The sequence below is a fragment of the Polypterus senegalus genome, chromosome 2 (assembly GCF_016835505.1).
Source record: "Polypterus senegalus isolate Bchr_013 chromosome 2, ASM1683550v1, whole genome shotgun sequence".
NCBI classification, from domain to species: Eukaryota; Metazoa; Chordata; class Cladistia; order Polypteriformes; family Polypteridae; genus Polypterus; species Polypterus senegalus.
In genome coordinates, this window is record NC_053155.1 from 85,608,544 (window position 1) to 85,634,033 (window position 25,490).

Genomic DNA, 25,490 nt, shown 5'->3' on the forward strand with positions numbered 1-25,490 from the left:
AGTGAAGCAATTAAGTGGAACTTAAACAAGGGTAACAGATGGAGGCCGGTGTACTTCCTGTGATGCCAATACGAAATTTCAAAGTTTCTTTTAAAAAGCCAGATACGCCGGATATGTATATTGAATAAAGGAGAAAATGTAAAACACCGACGCTCAGTTAAGCAAGGCTATGTATTGAAATGAGGGGAAATAACAGAAGAGATGGGAACAGACAGCCGCTGCGTCTAAGTGGACAAATCATCATGTGTCCGGACCTAAAATTAAAAAAGTTAGTTTTTTACTGTCTCGCGACAACTGACTTATACTTTCAGAAAGTGCGTTTTCAAGATAAAATATTTATTTGTGTTGCATGATGTGAATTTGATCTGTCATCGTGCACGTGCTTCACATCTCGGCAAATCTCTGCTTTAAAATACACCCTGGGTCATTTAGCAGTGGTGTGCCAGATTTATTTACCTGAGCAGGGTAGATAAACGTCTTCCTCATAATAACGGGTTTGTGCATTACAGAGTGCAGTGTTAACAATGATTCCATGGTCCAGCCCAATGTGGATGTCCAGAGTTTTTACATATTCACTACTGTTTTTTTCTCATATCGCTCTTCGATTTTGCGAGAGGTTTATTTCCAATCCCTAAAAATTCCTCAGACCCTTGCTAATCCAAGAATAACTCCTGCCGCTGACCACTTATGATCAGATCATAACATGATCGCGGTAAAACAACAGGAGATACTCACGCAGAAACAGTTGGAAAGTTTAAAACCCTACAAGTCTCACACCTACACAAGCTGAAAAGCCACGAGCTAATAAGCCAGAGTACTCCATAAGAAAGTTTGCACAACGGAATCGGATTCTTTTGTGGCCTTACCTTGCGCACCCAAAAGCAATGAGAACCAAGCAATCCATAAATCCGAGTTGTGGAAGAAGGGCATCATTGAGGCTCGGTTTTCTCCGGTCCCCTGACGCCGCTTTCCAAATAGATAATAACTCTTCGGAAGAATGGGGTCACCTGCGGCTCTTTTTTGTAGTTTGTGGCCGAGTCTTTCCGAAAAGAGGAAAACTTGAGAGCAACAGCATGCAGGTGCTGGATCCAAAAACTAGTAGCCTTTTAACGCCTCCCAGGAATGAATATTAAATCCCCACTAGAAAAGTGTATTTTTTCTTTCCAAAAAAAAACCGGAGTATCAGGTGAAAAGTTAACCGTTATGTCCGAGGAGCTCCCAATTGCCAATAGTCAGGAAGCAATGCTCAGTGCGCTGGCTCCTCGGTGCAGATTTTGCACTGCTAGCACTGTACAGCTCGGCGCTATCCTGGGATTTTTAGCAGCCTGCACACACGCATATACTGTACAAGCGCGCATGCATTCACGCACACACATACACGCACGCTGCTGCTTCTTAAGCTTACAGTTGCCTAGTAACCGAAGACGCTGCCCAAAGCGTAAGCTCGAAGGTCCCTCTAGTGGACACCGAAGGGAGCGGAATGAAGATTCTTCGAAAAGCGTGGGTGCTCGAATATGACAGGCTGCTAAACCTTTCCGTGTGAGTACAGTATCTGCAACGCTTATTGATCATCTATCTATCAAATTGTTTCATTGCTTAATTTAATTTAACGTACTTCAAGTAAAAGAGTAAAATTTTCTCGTAATGTACACTGACAAGCTGACAATGTCAACTAAAAGTTCACTTGTATCAAAAACAGTCATATCAACTTAAAACCTGAAATCTGAGTGATCGGTCTCACCGCCGAAGTAATGATTTGGTGTAAAATAATGCCTTTTGGGACTGACAAAGCAGAGTCTAAGAAAATATCACTCAGCTGTTTGATTAAGCGGAGGAGGGCAACATTTTTTATTTGATATCAGCTTTTATCTTTTCAAGAGTTGCCTGGCATGGAATTAGTTGTTAAAAAATAATAAAATAAGCCAGTGCCAATGGGTATATTAAACATGACTAGCGATTGAAAAGCTGTAGCTTATTCATTCTTTTAATGGGAACAGTTCTTCTAGCTCAAGATTATGGGGTGCATATTCTGGCAGGAAGCATCCTTGGGAGGCTACACTCAAGTCAAGTACTGGGAACCAAGGGTTCAAAATAAAGTGTATTGTATACATTAACAGCAGATGGTCTGGGTACATTAGCACTGAGCATATACCAGTAATAGGGGACAAGGTTCAAGTAAGTGAGACTGAGAAAGTGAGTGAATGTTTCCTGACCTCTTATAATCAAAAGCCTGAATAGTCTATCCACTCTCCCATCCTTCCATCTATTCATCCATCCATTATCTGTAACTGTTTTATAAAAAGAAGGGTCACTAAGAGCACTGGATGCAAAGCAGTTATAGACAGGACACCAGTCCATCCCATGGCACACTTACACACAGTCTCTCACACCATTTAAGAGTTACAAATCAACTTAATCTGCCTGATGAATTACAGCTCTGATAATCACTTGGATTAATTAGGTTTTACTTTAGTGCAACTGTGTATGAAAGCTTCATTTTATTTAAGATTGGGAAACATCTGAGCTCTCGTCATAGGTGGGATTCATATAACCCAATATTTTACATTTAAGCCCTTTGCATTGATATCAGTCTTATATTTTTCACTACTTGGATAAGTAGCAATGGGAGATATCAATGATGAGGATGGACTCTGGATTTTCCAATCAATGAGTTGCTATTCTGACATTCTGTCACTGACTTTTTTCTTCTTCCTTTTATTTATATCAGTCCCTAAAGAATTGAACATTCTTATATAATTTCCAGTTGGAATACTTCAGGTAAGTCCTAGGCACCTTTCTACACATACTCTGGAAATTCCCCAGAGTACTTAACATGTGGTCTGCTATCTCCAGTCTTCTGACTTCAGTACTTTTCAGTAGCACTTCTCATTTCCCTTATGAATTTTGTCTTCTGTTCCCTTAAACCCTGTTTACTGGAGTTTTTTTTTTCTACAGAAGCCATAGCAGTTAAAATGGCTCCGTGCACATTCTAGAAATCCACAGATGCTCTGTCTTTTAACCTAGCCATAGCCATCTTCCTTAATTTAACATTTCCTGAGCTTCCAACAGCAAAGATCAAACAGTAATTAGGATCCAGTATTGCAAAATGACAGAAGTGGAACCAACTAATGAAGACTGGGGTGGCTGGTGGCTGACTTTACTCTTGTGGTGTTTAAGTTATGGGCAAGTGAGGCTGGCTGGAGAAGGGTCTTCAGTTCCATGCAGGTAACTTTCCTTTTACTATGACAAGTTTCTTCCTCTTGACTGAGTTTGGGTGGGTTTCACCAGGTAAGTGGTGGAGGTTGTTGTCTTTATTTACAGTGTTGTTATTATGTTGTTTTTTTCTTCTCTCGTTTGGACCCTAATGTCTCCTGACCATGACAGCATGCTAAGTCTGATTGTCCCTTGATTTTGGTTATCTTATATTAGTATCACAGGTTTCTAAAAATTTTCAGCACAGTTATTTATACCAAATGCTACCTTGACCAGAAAAACTTGTATGGATGACAAGGAACAGAAAACATTTGAGAAATTAAAATAATTATTCATGATGGGACCAATCTTACAAAATCTCAATAGTACGTTCCCTCCAAATTAGAAGTCAATGCCTCCAATACTGGAGTAGGAGTTATTTTTTCCTCAAAAAACTTGGGGGGAAATCATCCTTATGTTAATTTTTCAATGAAGCTTTCATCAATGGACAAAAATGACCCTCATGATATGATGGTTAGGAAAATCTTGAATTATTAGTAAAAAAAAATTGCTTTGGAAGAACCCCTTTAGTATTATTCACAGATCGTAAAACTTTGCTTACAAAAAGATAGTTAAACTTTTGAATGCGCAACAGGCCATTGGGTGCTATTTTGTAAACTCTCAAATTTAGTTATTTTGTAAGGTATCTGGTCCTTGTTGATACTTCCAATCTGAATCAAAGGTAAAACATGCTCCTTGCATCCATTGTAGAAAACACAATTTCCACTATAATAGCTAATTTCCTTCCAGAGTCTAAAGACATGCTCTCTGGTTGACTAGTACATATAAAATGAATAATTCTGACATATTTATGAGATCCTGACTTGTGTTGATTGCTTCCTGGAAATTGTCAACCTTGTTTCTCATTACTAAAACAAGTCATCATTAGCAAGGGAATAAGGCCGTGAGGGTGCTAGAATACACTTAGTCGATGGAGTCATTAGTTCTGCCACTGCACAATTCCAGTGACCTGTTTTCAATTTTCTTGTTGCTATCTGCCTAACGTTTCCACATATCCCCAATGTCTGGATGAGTTTTTCAACTTCAGTCATGATTGTCTCACCACGCAGAAGTCATAACTAGATTTAGTTGTTTCATGTGTCTGTCAGAATATTTTCACGTAAGCTAAAATGGGCATTTTAATGAATCGAGTGTCAGAAATTTTAAGCAAAATCAAAATATGGTAAGGCAGGAGATTGATCATCAAGTCAAAGGAATTACACTAAGTTCAAAACTAGAATTTTCTAAAACAATAGTTCTTCAAACACTTTATTAAATGCAAAACTAATAAAAAAACAAAACTGGGATTCAAATAGAAGTGAGCAGAAGCACATCAAGTTACACTGACTATGCCACAATAAATAGTTGTTTATAGTCCTCTCTGGTAACTGCAACCCAAATAACCATAGAACTTGAGAGTTATACATTAGCCTGAGATACCAACCCTGAAAAATTATGCCACAATTGAAGGCCATTAGCAAATTCAGAGAATGGGGTTCAAAAGCATCAAAGAAAACAAAGACTAGGTGAAGGTACCCATGAAGTTCTGACAGCCATGAATAAATAAAAAGCACAAAATGGTGGCAAATAAATGTAACAGAAATAATAATAACATAAATAAATGAATAAATAAGACAAACTTGAAACAATATTTGTTTTGACAGTTGTATGAGAGATAGTGCATGTCATTTACCCTTTTGGTGGACTCACATGCCATGGAAGGATTGTTACTGCTTGGCTTTACAGAGCCATATACATTGTGTGCACAATTATAAGGCAAGTTGTATTTTTGGGATTAATTTTAATATGAAACAAATACAGTGCCATCAGTCAATCCAAAATGTTAATAAACCTGAAACCTGAATGTTATGCAAAGAAAATGTGAGCGTGAACATTATCAGGTGAATACACATGTGTGCACAATTATTAGGCAACTATCAGTGTGCAGAATTTTTATGCAACTAGATCAAAAACTTACATTTCCTCGATCTCCCTTGTTTATTTTCATCTGTTAAAGTGAGAATAATAAACAAACAAAACATAATTTCCAAAGGAACATTTCTGACATGAAAAATAAAATCAGTGACCAATATAGCCAGCCTTCTTTTCAATAACTGCAATAAGCCTTCCATTCATGGAATCTGTTAGTTTCTTGATCTGTTGTCGATCAACTTTTTGTGCAGCAGCAGCCACAGCTTCCCAGATACTGTTCAGAGGGGTGTAATGTTTTTCTTCCCTGTCAATCTCCTGTTTAAGAAGTGCCCATAAGTTCTCAATATGGTTTAGGTCAGGTGAGGAAGTTGGCCATGTCATTATTCTGTCATCTTTAAGGCCTTTACTGGCTAGCCACGCAGTGGAGTACTTTGATGCATGTGATGGAGCATTGTCCTGCATAAAAATCATGGTCATCTTGAAAGATGCTGACTTTTTCCTGTACCACTGCTTGAAGAAAATATCTTCTAAAAACTGGCAGTAAGTTTGGGAATTGAATTTGAGCCCATCTTCAACCCAAAAAGATCCAACTAGCTCATCTTTAATAATACCAGCCCATTCCAGTACTCCACCTCCACCTTGCTAGCATCTGAGTCGAAGTGGAGCTCTGTGCCCGTTACTGATCCAGCCATGGGCCCATCTATCTAGTCCATCGAGTGTCACTGTCATCTCATCAGTCCATAAAACCTTTGAAAAATCTGTCTTCAGATACTCCTTGGCCCAGTCTTGACATTTCAGTTTATGTGTCTTGTTCAGTGGTGGTCGGGTTTCAGCTTTCATTAACTTGGCCATGTCTCTGAGCACTGAACACCTTGTACTTCTAGGCACTACAGGTAGGTTGCAGTTCTGCAATATGACAGCACTGAAGGATAATGGGTTCCTGGTTGCTTCACGTTTGATTATTTTCAAATCTTGTTGTTGAAAGAAGAAGATGACAAGGTTAGCAGCAGCACCCTCTCTCGTCATAGTAGGTTATTACATTCTCCAAATTAGACTGTGAGGAGGTCCTCAGTGTGTGTGATAATAAAATATTCTTGCGTCAAGACCTGATTTTCTTGGAGACACTTTAAAGTACTGCGATACACGGAAGTGAGACAAAAGGACAGCTGCCGTACAGGCTTTTAAATGATCGACGCACAGAGCGACATGCAGATTACTCAGCATGGCACAAGCAGCAGCAGCAGCAGCAGCAAGCCAGCTGACTGAGCAAAGAGGAGGTAAAAAAATGTATTTGTTTCCCATTGTATCACCATTTAAGAGGGTGTTTCTTCAGAGCAACCGCATCTCCTTAGTGTACGTTCAGCCCCCCTCTTCACAACGCGAGAGGCAGAGATAACTCATTCACTGCATTTTTATTACTGCAAATATCAAGAAACAAAAAATGAATGAAAATTAATGAAATGAAAATAACAATTTCTTTACATTGTATATCCAGTTAACCAAACCTGGGGATGGGAAAGCGAAGCGAGCAGGGAACAGAGCCCGCTAGTCTATTGTATAAAAAAAATCTTAGGACGAGACAAGACTTTTTCAGAGGGTTGAGACAAGACATTTTCAGAGAGATAATTTCATGTCCCACGAGATGAGACTTTGCGCCAAGAGATGAACTGAAAACCTAACAGGTCCAAGCGGGAGCGGAAATAAAAGACAAACATTAGAAGAAGAAAAGACAAAGAGTAGAAGACAAGGTAGAATGTCGTAAAAAGGCTCAAAAAAGTTGGCACAATACACATGCAGAGCAGGTTAGAGATTATGAAAGTACTAAAATTTAAAAAGTCTCAAAAAACTGAAGGTAAAGATTGCATTAGTGCTAACAAACGGAAATTATTACTCAGTGAAATAACGGAACAGCGAAAAGAGATATATAGAGAATATATGGACATACAGGAGGTGATTTAAGGTGGTTTAAGTCGGAGACTTGTAGATCGTCTAATTCGTGTTGCCATCAGGGAAAAGTAGTGCTTCTTCCCAAGATTTGTTATTTGGTGAAAGTGAAATCCACAAACACTACAGGCAAAATATCAGAATCTACAATAATCTGTTTGCGTTCACATCATACAATGCTCAAAACATAGATTTACACGATTCAGGACCATACACTATGAGAATCTGTGGACCAACAACAATTAAATCTACTACAAGTTTAATTTCAAAGAAACCACAATTCAGTCAAGTTTATATTTATGATCATGGAGAAGCAATGCAACATAGATTCGAAAGAGTTAAACAATTGGACTTATTAGAAATCCTACACCCAATAATGGATACAAATCCAAACGTCCAAAAGTATCTTACTTTACACTAAATTTATCTGAAAAACACGGACAAAGAAGTTTTCTTGGATTTATACATGAATCCGAAAAGATCAAGCTCGCATATATAATAAACCAACATGTGACGAATTGTCAGCGATAATAGTTTTGAAAGACAGAGATATCAAAAACAGAGTTGATATTCATGTTTATCCAAAAGCACGGCACGATTTGTCGCAAGTGGCAGATCTGGGAGATGACTAACATGTAGGGCCCGCACACGGGGGTTGGCAAGTGAAGCGATCAGGGGGCAGAGCCCCCTACTATATATATAAAAAAAATTGTGGCAATTGCCCACTGTTCAATGGCTACATTTTACATTTTAATGCTGTCATACCTCTATTATTATTTTATTTACTTTAGATTTTAACTCTAAATGATCCTCAGTGTATAATTCTCTGTGATTGTATACATTTTAAGAACTCTAACTAATCCTGTGTATTTAGTTCTTAAAGCCTGAGCGTCAGGTAGATCAGATATGCACACCCTCACATAATTGTTATGTCTAAATAAATATTGTGCATGGATAAGCCTCTGAATACAACCATAAAAATTAGTATTTGTGGAATTTTGCACTGTTGAAAATGTATAGGAAACCAAGACATTTTGGTAAGTTACTTGTCTTTTTAAATCATATACAATGGTCTCTGGTTACAGATGAGTGTCCTTGGGCCTTTAATCTGAGCTGGGAATGGAGGTGTTTTGATGTCAGTGTCCTCCTTTCATGATGTTTCATGTTATCAGTCTTAATACGTATTTGAAGTTACCCAGTGATTCGTCCCTGTAAGCTAGCTGTGTTCACTGTGTTGTTTCATTGTCAGTGAGACCTTTTAGTCTCTCTTTTTGAGGTCATGTGAACATAAAATATATTTGTAATAGCTTTCTTAGAATGTACTTAAAAAGACAATATAAAGAAATATAAAAGTACTGAAATACCAGAGCTAAACAGTGATAATGTCATGACTTCTTTCTAAAATCATCAATTCATGCTACTGAAGGCAAGTTAAAAAATAATCAATGTATATTTGGTAGTGTGGTTTAAAATTTAAACAGAATGTGGTAATAGTAGCAAGTATTTCTTTTACTTTTTCCTTTGTTTGTATTAGATAAGAATAATTCAGATAGTTAATTTGATTGTTTCAATAGAGTTTTTGAAACACATTCAGTATATGGAAGACATCACCAGATAATAAATTAAGTCAGTCTATTTAAAGGATATTTGAATTCTTATAGAAAGATGTAATGATAGAGGCATTACACTCGGATTGTGTTACAGACATCACAAAACAAAGTGCTGTCAATATACTGTACATCTTTATACCATTATAAAAAAAAAAATAAAATAGGAATACTATCTTGAGGGGGATTTTATTTAACTGAATATAAACTGTTAAAACTTCACGAAGAGTGGAGCATAGGAACAGGAGTTCATGGAAGAAATCACTGATTGTTTTACAACCTATTACTAATCTATACTAATAAAAGGCAAAGCCCTCACTGACTCACTGACTCATCACTAATTCTCCAACTTCCCGTGTAGGTAGAAGGCTGAAATTTGGCAGGCTCATTCCTTACAGCTTCCTTACAAAAGTTGGGCAGGTTTCATTTTGAAATTCTACGCATAATGGTCATAACTAGAAGCTATTTTTCTCCATTTACTGTAATGGAGTTGAGCTCGAAAGCTGTGGGGGCGGAGTTTTGTGTGACATCATCACGCCTCCCACGTAATCACGCATTACGTACAAAACCAGGAAGAGCTACAAAAGCACTGAAGAAAACATGCATTATATAATTAAGAAGGCAGCGAAACAATTAGAAGCGAGCGAGTGACATATAAAACCATATTCAGCGGCTCACGTGAACTGACCCAGTGCGCGAATTACACTGCTATGCTCAAATAGATAAACCACATTCCGTGGCGCAATGGTAGAGCCTTCGCCTCTAGCGCCAGCGTAAGAGTTTCGATTCCAGAGAGGGGATACACTGAATATATACGCGTGCTTCTCGATTCATTTTAGCCTTGCATCCCCTTGGTTTGAAACGTATGAAAAAATATACGGTTAACGCAAAAAGACAGATCACCAATTGAAGCTTCATGAATAATGGATACTTTATTCGCGATCGATGATTGTTTTGGTAAAGCCATACTCAGTGTATTCATTAGATGAACTGTAAAAAAGTAAGAGAGAGGGGAGGGTAACTTATTGAGGCACACAGGCAAAACCACAATAGCACGCGGGCTCGATGTACTGTAGTGCGCGTCAACGCGATCTGAATTTCTTTTCAAGTTCTATTTAGTCCATATGTGTCAAACTCAAGGCCCACGGACCACATCCGCCCGCGTAATTATATCCGCCCCAAGATCATTTTATATACTGTATTATTGTTATTAATGGCCCGGGGATATGAAGCACTGGTAATACAATAAACTACAGATCCCATAATGCAGCACTTCAGCTGCCTTGCCAACACTTACGCGTTAATCAAGTCTAGCTTATGATGCTGCAAGTTATTGCAAGCTAGCCCACACGATGCCAAAGAGAAAAGGTGATTCTAAACATAGAGCCTTTAAAAACCGATGGGAGGCTGAGTATATGTTTACTGACATTGCTGGTAAACCCGTGTGTCTCATTTGTGGAGCTAATGTGGCTGTAATTACAGAATTTAATCTAAGACGGCACTATGAGACAAAACATCAAGATAACCTGAAAGACCTGAATGCAATGCACAAGATACAGAAAGCAGAAGAGTTAAAGAAGAATCTGACACTTCAGCAGACGTTTTACCGTGCAAAATCACAAAGTGATTTCAAGTGAAGCTACTTTTATGGGAGACACAAATGCACCAGTGCAACTTGCCCCACTTTCCCTGTTGCCAAGTAATGTTGAACCAAGTGGCAACGGTGTTCCCAAATACGCACTTTGCTGATAAACTGAGCGCACTGCGCACTGAGTTCACACGGCGCTTTGGTGACTTTGAAGAACAAAAAAAGAATTTTGAGTTGTTTCGCAACCCATTTGCCGTCGATGTGGAAACTGCACCTGTGCAGATTCAGATGGAGGTGATTGAGCTGCAGTGTAATGGCACACTGAAGGCAAAGTACGATACTGCACGGCCCGCACAGTTTATTCACTCCATTCCCAAAATGCTCCAGCTCCGTCTACATGCGGCTCGAACCTTGTGCATGTTTGGTAGCACATATCTGTGTGAGAAGCTCTTCTCAGTGATGAAGACTAACAAAACAGCACACAGGAGTCGCCTCACTGATGAGCACCTGCAGTCCATCCTGAGAATCTCCACAACACAGAACCTCACACCAAACAGAAACGAACTTGTTGCCAAAAAAAGATGCCAGGCGTCCAGCTCTGATAAAATGACATAAGAGCAAAGACAACTGAATGATTTGATTTGTTATTGCTGAAAAGAACACATTTTATTTATATTTCCAGGTTTTGTTATGCACCATGTTCATATTTGAATTTGTATAATTTTGACAGGATATATTTTTATGGAGAGCAAAATCTTTTGGGATATTTAAAATTTAAGTTTATTTTTATATAAAATTACATAAGAGTAAAGAAATTTGAATGTTTGTTCTTTTAACGTTTACTTTATTTCTAACTTGTATAATTTAGACAGGATATATTTTTATGGAGAGCAAAATATTATAAGTTATTTAAGGTTTGAGTTGATTTATTCCGGAATAATATTCTGTCGACTAAATAAAAATTCCTTCTATTTAAAATTTAAATAGAACTTGAACAGAAACGATAGTTCATAATATCCACGCAGACTTGCACGTAAGAGCGGAGTCATCCGTTTTAACAAGCAGCGTATTGCACTGATATGAAATAGCCTGCCCATTTAATTATTTAGGAATGGATAAATAAATTAAGATTTTGTACAAATAATGTTTTTCATTTTTCTTCCTTCATGGATTCTGTCACCCCAGCAACAGTTGTTCGCACCCCAAAGACTGTATATAGGTGTATATATACATACATGTGTGTATGTGTGTATATGTATATATGTAGATATGTATGTATATATATGTTTATATATATGTGTGTATTGTATATATATATATGTATTTGTGTGTATATATGTGTGTGTATGTATATGTATGTGTGTATATATATGTGTATATGTTTATATGTATATATGTATGGATATGTATATATATATGTTTATATGTGTGTGAGTATATATATATATATATATATAATATATATATATATATATGACAGAAACACTCATAACAGTGACAAAACAATTACATTGACAATCATGTTACGTTATTTTCAAAATGTTTCCTTTTCTTTTTCATTATATCTTTAACACACTACTTCTCCGCTGCGAAGTGCGGGTATTTTGCTAGTTACATAATAATTGAAGTATAAATTATTTTTGACAATACTGGTGTGCTGTTATTTATCTCAGTCACTTCCTTAGATATATTTACTCATTTTAATATTAATATTTCCAAAAGGCTTACGGTATTGAATAATGAGCATTACGCAGTAAAATGTCCACTTCTATGTGGAAGATAGTAATGTGTGATTCAAGAATGATTCAAAATTTTTGAACAACTCTTTTCAGTGAATAATATGAAATAATTCAAGAGCATTAACAAATCGATTCAGTGCAGCTCAATGGGAGTGTTTAAGTGCATGTGTGTCTCTCTTTCATAATGTCTTGAGCATCTTTCATTTCGCTGGCAGATGTTTAAATCTGCTTGAATCATGAGTCTTGATTCATTTGATTCATGAACAAATTTTTACCCAAGAATCAGCCTAACGTTTCTTGTTTATTTGATTCACAAACGAATCATTACGAGTTGAACAATTCTCACTCACTTGTGGTTCTCTAACAACATGTCTTATTTTAATTAGTCATCTTAAATATGTTATCGTGTGCAGAAAAAGGACAATGACAAGTGAATTGTCATGTTAAATATATAATAATTATATATTTATATTAAATTAATCTATACTAATAAAAGGCAAAGCCCTCACTGACTGACTCACTCACTCACTCACTCACTGACTCATCACTAATTCTCCAACTTCCCGTGTAGATAGAAGGCAGAAATTTGGCAGGCTCATTCCTTACTGCTTACTTACTAAAGTTAAGCAGGTTTCATTTCGAAATTCTACGCGTAACAGTCATAACGGTTGACAACGTCCGCCATATTGATCTTTCTTATTTATGGCCCCATCTTCACAAAATTTGGTAGGCGGCTTCCCTGCGCTAACCGAAACCAATGTGCGTACTTATATTGGTGGTATGATGCCACTGTCAGCCACGATATTGAACTTTCCAACGTCACTAATTCTCCAACTTCCCGTGTAGATAGAAGGCTGAAATTTGGCAGGCTCATTCCTTACTGCTTACTTACTAAAGTTAAGCAGGTTTCATTTCGAAATTCTACACGTAACGGTCATAACGGTCGACAACGTTCGCCATGTTGAACTTTCTTATTTATGGCCCCATCTTCACAAAATTTGGTAGGCGGCTTCCCTGCGCTAACCGAAACCAATGTGCGTACTTATTTCGGTGGTACGATGCCTCTGTCGGCCGCCATATTGAACTTTACAACGGACTTTGTTACTTATGGGATCATCTTCAAGAAATTTGGTATGCGGGTTCCCAATGCTAACTGAATCCTACTTACGTACATATATACTGTACGTCCATAGCCTGCACCTCGGTCATCGTGTGAGGCGGCGTTGGGTCCCCCATTCCAACGCCTCCCACGTTGTTGGCTGCCTGCCTATGTAAGGCCGTCCGTCGCTCCAGTCTCTACATTAACCTTCCTTACTTCGCCACGGGATTCACGTCTCCCTGCTGATAACTACAGCCTTTTTATTTAATCCACGGCTTCTCCGTTGTTTTATTGTTCGTTTATTACGATTATAGTTATTGTGTAGGTATTTTAGACTTACTTTACATTGTTCAGGTACCCATTTCCTTTATCGTTCCAACCGTACCCCCATAAACATGTCTATCGAGGTAATCACCATCAAACAAAGAACTCTCACTTACCGAGTGGTTTCCATGCCTGGAGATGGCACCTGTCTTTTCCATTCTCTTTGTTACATATTGCATGGCCATATCAGGCTCACTCTTGATACGGAGGAACATTGTGTCTTATGTATTGAATGACTGGGACAGGTCCAAGGTGTGGACTGATGACGGTACAGGAGATAATTATACTACACAGGAGCACTATAAGAGTGAAATGCTTAAGCCCTTCACTTATGGTTCTGCATGTGAGTTGATGCCTGCCGCTGAATTGTTTGGTTGTCGATTTCAAATGTACCGAAATGGCCAAATATTTTACACCTTTCAACAATCGACAATGCCTCTTAAACATCTTAGATTCACAGGTGATGATTTGAGTAGTGGACACTTTGATGTTTATGAATGTTTAAACTCTCAAAAGCTGGATGCGATGTTATCGATGAAACCGGATGTATGCTTACAACGCTTGACAGATGCCAAATGTCACTTCAACACAAGTCCTGCAAATACTGTCATAATTGAAACAAACCATGAAACTCAAACTGATTATGACAGCAGCAATCCAAGCTGTGAGATCTGAAACAAGATTACTGTTCACATGGCAAACTGTACATTGCATGCTCAAGAGTAAGCTCAGCGCACAGCTTACAACTGGAGGGCCGAACTCACAATATGGTATACAAAGAGATCCTTAAGAAATAATTATTGGTATATTTTCCCTCAGTTTAAAAAGGTTTAATTTTCTTCTTAATAAAAATTTTAAGGCAGTACTTCACCGCTGCGAAGGACGGGTTTTTGCTAGTTATTTATAAATTAATAAACAATATTTATATATACATATACAGTACAGGCCAAAGGTTTGGATACACCTCCTCATTCAATGTGTTTTCTTTATTTTCATGACCATTTACATTGGTAGATTCTCACTGAAGGCATCAAAACTATGAATGAACACATGTGGAGTTATGTACTTAACAAAAAAAGGTGAAATAACTGAAAACATGTTTTATATTCTAGTTTCTTCAAAATAGCCACCCTTTGCTCTGATTACTGCTTTGCACACTCTTGGCATTCTCTCGATGAGCTTCAACAGGTAGTCACCTGAAATGTTTTTTTTTTTGGCCTGTACTGTATATATTAAAGTAATGCACACATTATTATATATAGATATTAAAATAATGCACACATTATTAAATTAAGTATTTGTGATACAATCAAAGGGGACTAACCACGCACAGACATCCCAAAATGGGTGGGCTCTAAATGAATAAAACAAATCAAAAGAATGTATTCACTTAGACAGGCAGTTCGAAAGAATCAACTCAGTAAAATGAACTGAAATCCCTGTCAAGTTTGGGAAACTGCTCAGAAGAACAGAATATCACCTCTATATTTTGATGACATGTTTATTACATTTACTGCAAAACTATTGTAATCGTGGTTTCAAAACCTTTTTTTATTGTGGACTTTGTATACAGTTTTACTTTGTTTTCCTAACAACACTGTTTTATTATTATTCTGCTAACACCATGTTGTATTTCGTTTTTTGAATGCTCACCATTGTTTTGTGTCTATTTCTCTATGGCCATGGCCTTGTCATTTTCTACATGATGCAGATGGCTGCTTGTTTTATCATAACTTGTCACCTTACCTGTTACCTTGAAGGATAAAGAAACAACCTTTTTAGTTTTAAAAATGTTTTTAATCAGGAGTCTAGGAATGGATATTAGACCAGAGCTGCTGATAATGTTCAATGGTTTTGGGACTTGGTTTTTATAAACTTATTAAAAGTTTTCATTTTCTGGTACATCTATTCTTGGCACCTTTTTGCTGTTTATTTATTTATTGTTATAGCTACAGCTATTTTACCTACTAAAAGTAGATTGTTTTTTGTCTTTTTTAATGTTTACGTAAAGTAACAGTAGAATGTTAATGAGGTGCAAGGGCCAAGAAATGAAGCATATCCAAAAGACAACTTGGGTCAAATAATAATGAGACAGAAATCACAGTCATATATGTAGTCAAGTATTCGTTAATTTAACAAAAAGAAAACCAAACACCAAAATCCAAATTATAAAACAAAGAACAGAGTCAAAAAATGCTTAACCAAACTGAGAAAGTTACATCACTCACTGGTTGTCATAGTATAGTAACCAGGGTGGAAACCATAAGAACGGCACAAAGAAGAACAAAACAGTGACCCTAGTACACAAAATATGATGTGAAAAAATCTCAACTGGTTCAAAACAAAACAAAAGATAAAAGAAAAAGCTGAAATGGATTCCCATGCTGAAAAAGACCAACAATTCACACAAAATCTGAGAAGAAAGAATTAAAAATGTGTAATTATAACATTTATGAGTGAAAAGTACCAGTTCTGTTTCCATGTTAATGAGGAGAGCAACCCGGGGCATCCCAGGACTTAAGGACATGTCGTACTTTTGACAGACTCAGAGATGTTCATTCTGTTTGTTCCTGAGCAGAAGAGACTGTATGGGGACCTAATCCAGGTCTTCAAAATTCTCAAAGGCATTGATAAAATATATCCAGCAGAATTCTTTCAACTTAATTGTGAATCACATACTCAAGAACACCATTGCATTAGCCATTAAGCCTGAAGCCAGGAAGCACTTCTTTATGCAAAGAGTTATGGGAATCTGGGACAAAACAAACTTTAAGAAGCTTCTAGATGAGTGATTGGAACGGCTTATCTATTAGCTAAACAAACAAGCTTGATGAACTGAATGGTCTCCTCTCTCCTTCAGATTTCTTATGTTGTTACATTCTAAATATAAGTACTTCTGAGGATTGCATATACATAACATAGCATAACATAAGATTCTCAAAGTCCAATTCAGGGTCATCAGGTAAGACAGGGGTCCTCAACTCTGGTCCTGGAGGGCCCCAGTGGCTGTAGGCTTTCATTCTGACCCTTTTCTTAATTAGTGACCTGTTTTTGCTCCTGTTTCTTTTTCCTTAATTAGCAGCCAAACAATAACGAGATACAAAATGAGACAAAACATGACCAGCAAACTGTGTCGATCAAACAATATCCGAAAATAAAGAAAGGTGAAGGTCTCGCAAATGCTGATCTACTCAGGTCCCCCAAACATTTTAACAGTGCTCTTAGAAAAGAGAAATTCAACAATTTCGGAAATGTAAGCTATTGCATATTGAGAGGAGCAAAAAGCCAAGTAAACATGTTTAATTACCAACAAGACTTAGCGCCTAATTAAACAACTGGTTGGAGTTTAGGCCCTGACTTAGTTGGTCTTTCATTGGCTCACTCACTTCACATTTTATTTCTGTTTGAATGCCATTTAAGCAAAGAAATGGAGCAATTCAGGAGAACAAATCTTAAAAAAACAAGTCAATTAAAATGAATTCAAATGAAGTTAATTAGTAGCAAAAATGGGTCACTATTAAAGAGTTCAAAATGAAAACTTGCAGCTATTGGTGCCCTCTGGGACCGAATTTGAGAGAGCCTGTGGTAGAAGAAATCACAAACGATCAAGAAATAGAACATGGGCTTGTTCGCTGTTTAACACCAAAGAACCATATAGTTAAAATTGTACCTTAAAGTACTTACCCAGTAGCTAAAAAGAAAATGAAAAAATTCAGTACATGTAAACTACTTATACATCAGCTTTCTTTTAAAAATTCACATGCATTGAAACCATGGCTAATAGTGATGCCAATACCTTAATAAACTATGTAACATCAGACTACTTCAGAAAAGGTTTTGTTAAATAACTGAGATCTTATTTTTCTCACACAACATTGTAGCATTGTATGGAGACAAATAACAAAAAAATCACTACTTTAATGAAAAGTATCAATTTGACCCTTCTAGCCTCAACCGTTTCTTCAAATTTATTTTCAGAAAAATTGAAAAACATCTCCAGAACTGAACTGTGTGACGACTGAAAACCTCACATCATTAACACAAATTGTGTAATACACCATACACATGATTTCATTTTAGATGATGATTTTGACTGTTTCCACATGTGTCACTGTGAGCCTCATGGCAGGCACATGCTATAATTTTTCTTCTGTCTGGCTCTCCAGTTTTCTCTCATCCTCCATCTGTTGTTACACCTCCACATCAATGTATTTTGGCTCATATAGTTAATGTTAGGCAGCAAGGCTGAACATTTCATCACAGTCACTTCCACACTTGGTTGTATAAGTGATAGTTTGCATAAGTGCTTTGAAAAAAATCAGCTAAAATAGGAAAATATTAAAATAAAGAAGCAGGGAAGTTACCTACCAGAATCTAAGCTGCTTCAGAAATAGAGAAAGATAGATATGGAAAGAAAACATAATGTGGAGATCTGACGTCTTTAAGAAAAACACGAAAACTCAGAATGTCTTAATGAAAACACTACCTTTACATGTTAAATAAATACTTACACCATCTCAGGACATGAATTAATGAAAAAATTCATACTTTTCAGGAATGCAGTTCTAAGACTTTTATTTCACATTAGGGTAAGTATATTAAGAAATTATATTATTATGTTAAGTATATTAAGAAACAATCTACATAGCTTTAAACAGGGGTACATTTTCTGTCAATATGGTAGAATTGTAGGAGGAAGCAGCAAATGAATTTGATAAGAATGGTACATATGACTTTATTTCATTCATATAATAGTTCATTTATCTATACCATTCTGCTGACTGTCCCTGTTCTTCTTAGACATGCTAAAACTGGGAAGTGTTTCTCAGTTTTTTCCACCTAGGCTGTGGAATAAGCTTCCTATGACCATCCAATCTGAAGCTATCTTGAAGACACGGCTATTTGGAATGCATCTTGATACAACTTCTCCATCTGGATAGCTGTATTTATGCTGGCTTAATTAATTGTTAAGAATTCAACATAACTCATTGTGTCAGGGTGCAGGAATGACAGGTCGCAACAAAGTAGAATAGTTGGGACACCCATCAGGTCGTCCCATTTAATACATCAGTCCAACTCAAACACCTTTCTGGCCTCAATGTGCAGCCCTCTCTGGGCAAAACAAAAAAGACACAACTGGATCTTTGCCACGGTAAATAGGGTCCTTCACAGGAGCTCCAACTGGCGGTCTGCTCAGTCTGTAAGAGACACCTCCTTCCAGGCAACCGGGCTTCTTATATTACATGGACTAGAAGGGACAGGGCTAAGTGCCCTCACTGGGCAGTTTCTCTGAGCTGCAGGGAGAAAACGAGAAGAAACTGTTAGCAACAGTGCCCCCTCTCACCCTGGTGGGTTATCACATAGTTCTGAATGAGCTACCAAGGAGATCCTCAGATGTGAATGTGTGGGGAGTACCTTGTGCTTAACTTTCAATTTAGTTCTCTATTAATTGTTATCTTTGAACTTTGTAATCATTCAAATTGCATATTATGGTTTACTTTTATAAGACTCCTTAAATAAAGAATTTTTCTAAATTAAGGGTAAAAATAGTCATATTTCATCATTTTTGACATGCTAATGAGATGCTAGCAAGCAAACTAAAAAAGTCCTACTCTTGAACTCACTCCTCAGTGATTTTGTGCAAAAACAAAAAAATTTAAAAACTAAACAAAATTTACCATGAACAAGTCTTCCTGTGTTCTTTTTGAACAATTTACTTTAAACTAACAGCCAGGATCCACTTTTATAATTTTTTTCATAATTTTAAACACTTCAATAAAGTAATTTTTTAAATCACCATTAATAATAATTCTTTGCATTTATATAGCGCTTTTCTCACTACTCAAAAGTGCTCAGCAATTGCAGGTTAAGGGCCTTGCTCAATGGCCCAACAGAGCAGAGTCCCTTTTTGGTATTTACGCGATTCAAACCGGCAACCTTCCGATTGCCAGTGCAGATCCCTAGCCTCAGAGCCACCACTCCACCATTTGCTTATACTAAAATGGTTCAACTCCTTCAGTCTTTCTTTATAACTCATACCTTTCAGTCCTGGAATAAGTCAGTCCTCTCTGGACTTTCTATAGTGCTGCTATGTCTTTTTGTAATACGGAGACAATAATTATAAACAGCTGTCAGGTGAAGCCTAACTATTGCATTATATAACTTAAGTATAACCTCTTGTGACTTGTACTCCACATATTGTGATACATAACCTAACAACCTTCTTGATCACTTCTGTACACTGTCTGGTTGCAGATAATGATGAGTCCACAATGACTCCTAGGTCCTTCTCATCTTGTGAATTCTCTGGTTTCAGATTTGCTATTATATATTCAAATCTATTGACCATATTGAATGCAATCACTGGACCATATATACCAATTTCATATAAGAATTTACATACATTTTTTGTCTCCAGTGTTTAAATTGCAGTTTCCCACTATATGAAATGGCTCATTTTTCCTAAATGCTTGTTTATAATTACATTCCCATGTTTGTCATTTTTTTATTCTGTTCATAGGTGTTGTTTACTTCATGTTGGTTAAACACGGTTGACATACACTATTAAAGGTGTACTAGGCACCTGCATAGTGTCTCAATGCATTATGGAAATATGCTGTTCGCTATCTATTCATTTCCAAAACCACTTAATCTAATTTATGGACATGCACGGGAGGGAGCAATCCCAGAAGCATTAGGCACAAGGTAAGACTAAAACCTGAAAAGGATACCAATCCATAGATAGATAGTATTTATTTATTTATTGTCTCAAGAGGAAAATTCAGAAGCCCAGGAAACCTTACTTTAATATATATAACAACAACTCACTGAAATACATGCAGGAATTACACAAAAGAACAAAACACCTCACTTTGCTAAAGATAAAAGAGCAGTCACAACAAGGCATTATGCAGGCGTACAGTGGAACCTCGGTTCACGAACATCTTGGAACACGTACAAATCGGTTTATGACCAAAACGTTTGCCAAACTTTTGCATCTGTTCACGACCACACACTCGGTATACGAACAAGCCAGTTTCCGGTTTGTGCACGCCGATGATTTCTGCACGTGTTCAGTCTCTCCCTGTGCATTCCCTGTGCAGCAAGAGAGCGAGAGAGACACACACACACACAGGCATGCGAGAGACACACACACACAGGCGCGGAGAGAGACACACACACGCAGGCGCATGAGAGAGAGACACACACGCAGGCGCATGAGAGAGAGACACACACACAGGCGCGCCAAAGTGATAAACACACACACACACACACGTGTGCACGTGTGCGAGAGACAGCAAGAGAAAGGGCTGGACGCATAAGGCAGAGAAGGCAGTTAAATAATGCACCGGGCTTGTTTTTGTTTTCACTTCTGTTTACAGCGATCGTTTCGTAGTGTGCATTGTTGCAATGTTACTTTTCTTGGTGGTTCATTAAATTAGGGATTATTCCAATGTTTATTTTTTCCCTGTGCTTAAAACTCATTAAAAAAAACTGTTTTTAGCGAGCGGTTCAATAGCGCTATAGCGCAAACTCTTGCAGTGTTAGTTTTCTCTGTTGTTCAAGGTTTTCTCAGTGTTATTCAATGTTTTTACATTTAGTTTACTATTACGCTGTGCATTCTATGGTATAATTAACAATTTTTGTACTTAAAAACTTAAAAAAAAAAAATTTACATACAGTTCGTACGGTCTGGAACGCATTAATTGTATTTACATACAATCCTATGGGGGAAGTTACTTCGGTTCACGACCAAATCGGGTTACGACCAGAGTTTTGGAACGATGAACCGAGGTTCAATTGTATCGCCGTTGATATGATGGGACCCCAGCAGCAATTCCTGACACACGTCTGTTGAATACATCATTGGCTAAATGTATTTAATGTTAGTGTGTCAGAGAGAGGATGTGTAGCATTGTTCATAAAGGTCTTCAGTCTTGTGTTAATTTTCTACTCCACTACTACCTCCAGGGGGAAAACAGTGCACCCCATAACTGAGCCTGCTGTTACAGTGCTAAAGTTGGTGGTGCAGTGGTAGCGCACCGCTGCTACCTCGCAGTAAAGAGACCTGGGTTAGCTTCTCAGGTCCTCCCTGCGTGGAGTCTGCATGTTCTCCCCGTGTCTATGTGGGCTTTCTCTGGGTGCTCCGGTTTCCTCCCACAGTCCAAAGACATACAGGTTAGGTGCATTAGAGATCCTAAATTGTCTCTAGTGTGTGCTTGGTGTGTGGGTGTGTGTGTGCCCTGTGGTGGGCTGGTGCCCTGCCTGGGGATTTGTTTCTGTCTTGCACCCTGTGTTGGCTGGGATTGGCTCCAGCAGACCTCCGTGACCCTGTGTAGGGTATAGCAGATTGGAAAATGACTGACTGACAGTGATAAAGTTGTGCAGTTTCCCAGTTCCACTGTGTTATGATAACAGTCCAGCCTGTCATTGATGTAGACCCTCAAGTACTTATACCATCATAGGATACATTCACCCACACATCCACACTCGCTCACACACTCACAATTAGTTTGTCCAATAAGCTTCAAATTCATATCTTTAGGAAATGGAGATAAAGCTCAAGTCCTCAAAAACACCCACAGATGCAGGAAGAATAAGGTGCTTGATGCTATGAAATAAAACCTTTCACTCCAAGTGCTACTTGTCATATTAGTACCAGAATAGGTTTTCCAATTTAGTTTAAGGCATTGCTTTGCTTCATATTGTGAATACACTAAATTTAATAAAAAGGAAAATGGTTTGATATTTGAAGACATAAATCCTTTTAGTATAGTTAAATATAATCAAACATATTTTTTGCACTTATGGCTGATTAGAAGTTCAATGTGCAGCATTGGTTTTTGGAAATTCTGGGTCAAGTTCCTCTTAATTGTATACCTTCTTAGTGATTTCTGTTGAAATGAATGCTGTTTTCTATGCATGTTAGCCAATACTTTCCTACATTAAATCTCTGGAGAGCATTTGTGCCTGAGAGAAATAATTTTTCACTGAGCAGTACTTCACACATCATTGAGTTGTTTTTTTTGGTGATTGTTTTGGTGATTGCTTATAAGAGCGAAAGAGGTCTCCCTTGCAGGCCTCTCAAAAGAAGAGAAGCATACTAAGGTCACATCCAGCTCTCTTGTTACTAAATACCTTATAGTTTAATCAGTAAAGAACAGCCAGATAAAAGCAGATGTGCAGGCAAAAGAGGGCCAAGAAAGGTTTTCAAATGCCATCTTCGGGGTAGAGCATATCTCTGTAGTGAGGTCCCCAGAAATGATTACTTCAGTGGCACAGAGCAGGAATGTAGCAAATGGGGGGCATTTAATAAATTAAAGCAAGCTCCCCTGGTCCAATAGTTGGAATTATGGATAGCAGTTACAGTAGATGTGGCCACTTGTCATGTAATAATGTGGCCAGGCTTCCTGATGGTTTTTTAACTGTTTAACTGTTGGCTGTAGGTTCTAGACAAATGGCCCCAGACGGGACTGGAGTCAGACACAGTGAGGCCCTAAGCTATTGGAATTAGGAAAGGACTTATTGGCATGCATTAATAAAAAATTACGTGTAACTACTGGACGTGATAGGTATGCCATTAAGATGCATAATAAACTGTGCGGAGACAGGGGTTGCTTCATTAAAATTAAAAAAAAACAAGTACAACTGACAAATAAATTCTGAAAAGTTGCCTCAAATTGTGGTGCCCTAAACCTCCAACCATCTATTCTCCTAACCCACTCATCTAAGGCAGGGTCACAGAATAGCTGGATCTCATCACAGCACACATTGGGCACAAGGCAGGAACCATTCCTGCACAGAACAGCAGTCCATCATAGGGTGAACACACACAAACACACACTAAGATTAATTTAGCAAAGACGATACACTTAACCGGCCTGTAAGAGGAAACTAAACCACTGATATCGTAAACCATAGTTCTTAAATTAGATTTTTTTAACTTATGTCTAACTTCAGCCATGGCCCCAGGAGTTTAAGATCCAGGGCTGTCCAGTGTTCCAGTGAGTTTGGGATCAGGAGGTGAGTCAAAGTAAGTGTTCACTAAGTGGTAATAGGCCGGATAGTATTGTCAGGAGAGTACAAAAAGTAAGATAAGAGCTTGTAATAGTACAATTAATCATGTTTTTATTTTTTGTTTGTTGTCCTAATGCTTTGAGTTACTAGTGTTCATCTATCCCTGCATTTAGTTTAAAAATCTTTAAAAATGCTTAACTTTGGCTCACCCTTCACCAGTCACAAAGTGCACTCTCTTCTTGCACGGCAAACAAGTCTCTGATTAACTCCCTGAGCCAATTTATCACTGACTACATGCAAATACTTTGACACTGGGAAAAGTCAGACATTCAGAAAAATCTAATGGTGTGTAATAATCCTTAAACATAGCCTGCTACACTTCCTGACCAAACAACCAGTCATCAGCCATCCATTTTCAAATGTGCTTAATCCAGTTGGTACTCCCCTACAAAACAAAACTCACTTCCGTGGGGCAAATGAGAGTGAACAACAATCAGGTTAAAATGTTTGTCTTTAATAGAAAACTCTCAGAAGAGTAAAATAGACATGAGCATGTCCGAATACTCTAATTCTGTATGTCACACAACTTATTACTTATTTAAAAAATAATCAAATAGATATTCAATCATCCTTTCCAAAGTGAACATTAGTAACTTGACCTCTGTCCCTCACAAAAACACATAAATTCAGAATTCCTGATATAATACTGTTATAAACTTTAATGTAAATTCACCTTTTGGCATAAAAACATATAGCCCCCTGTTGACCAAAGATCAGCAGGGCTTTAAATTCACACATCCTATGAGAAAAGCTGGAACCTAACCACCAGACCACTGAGAGAGATGCATGACAGCAACATACCCCTTTTGATTTTTAAAGCATTTACATATCCTGTCAAGACACATAACACACACACACACATCCACTTAGATTTTTACCAGTTGACCATACACCAAAAAAAAGCTTGGCTTGTTACAGCAATGAAAGTTGTATAAAATACATTTCTATATATATTTAGTAAGTTTTATAGATTTTCTTTTCATGTTGGACATCTTTTACCTCCATTACAAATCACAAGATGTATAAAAAATACCCTCACTTTAGAATGCAGATTCATGTGAAAAAGTAATACATGCCATGACTGTGAAGAAACAAGTCTGACTTGAAAAATGTCAAACTTATCATTAAATAGCTATACTTGGAGATGTAATAAAAGCATTCTTTGAAAAATCCATTGTAATACCCTACACTAATTGCATGAAGATTTGTTTTGCTCAACTAAAAGAATCCTAATCTTCCCTGTATAATTCAATCGATGTCCAATAGAGACAAAACCACCATGGCTATAAATGGAACAGGACACACCGGATACCCATTTTTCACTGTTAATGGTGTGTACCAGCAGTAAATGTCTCTTCAATCGAAATTCCAAGGGGAGCATCTTGCTCAATTAAGAAATCAAGTAAAAGAAACACATCAGGAAGAGAACCAAGAAGCCGACAAAAAAGAGAATACCAGACTTTTTTGTTTCCACTTCATCCACTGAAAAACACCATCATGTGACTGCAAACATTTTGCTTAAAACCACAGCAAACTACCTTTTCTGCTGCAAGTTTTACTCAGGTGAGCCACAATGAAATGCATTTGAACTCTGAAACTTTATTCACATGCATAGCAGTGCCATCAAGACCCTTATCTCGAGGGAGATGGACACAGCCTAGGTACACAATCCTGGCAAGATGAGGTGTTTGTGTAAATGTTGCATAATTAAAGGTTTTTTGCCATCACACAGTCTGGAACCGCACATGGGCCATTTGACATAAAGAACAGATTATCCGGGGATGAGAAAGAGAGACCATCCATCTGGACATTGGAAGACTTCATCCATCCTTCAACCTGCCTCTAAATCAAAATGAGCCACCCAGAAGATGTTTCCCTCTGTGCTACTCTTCAGCTTTCATTTCTTTATGGAAAGTGTCATTTAGGCT

At 37.6% G+C, this 25,490-nt stretch overlaps 1 protein-coding gene across 1 annotated transcript in view; it reads right to left on the bottom strand.

The window, feature by feature from the left end:
* The window catches only part of igsf11 (immunoglobulin superfamily member 11), a 329,356-nt gene extending 328,003 nt beyond the window's left edge, over positions 1 to 1,353 (bottom strand). The window contains exon 1 of the mRNA XM_039744088.1: positions 867 to 1,353. Coding sequence (XP_039600022.1) covers positions 867 to 933 — 67 coding nt within the window. The 5' untranslated portion in view covers positions 934 to 1,353. The remainder of the gene's footprint in view (positions 1 to 866) is intronic.
* Between the last annotated feature and the right edge of the window lie 24,137 nt (positions 1,354 to 25,490).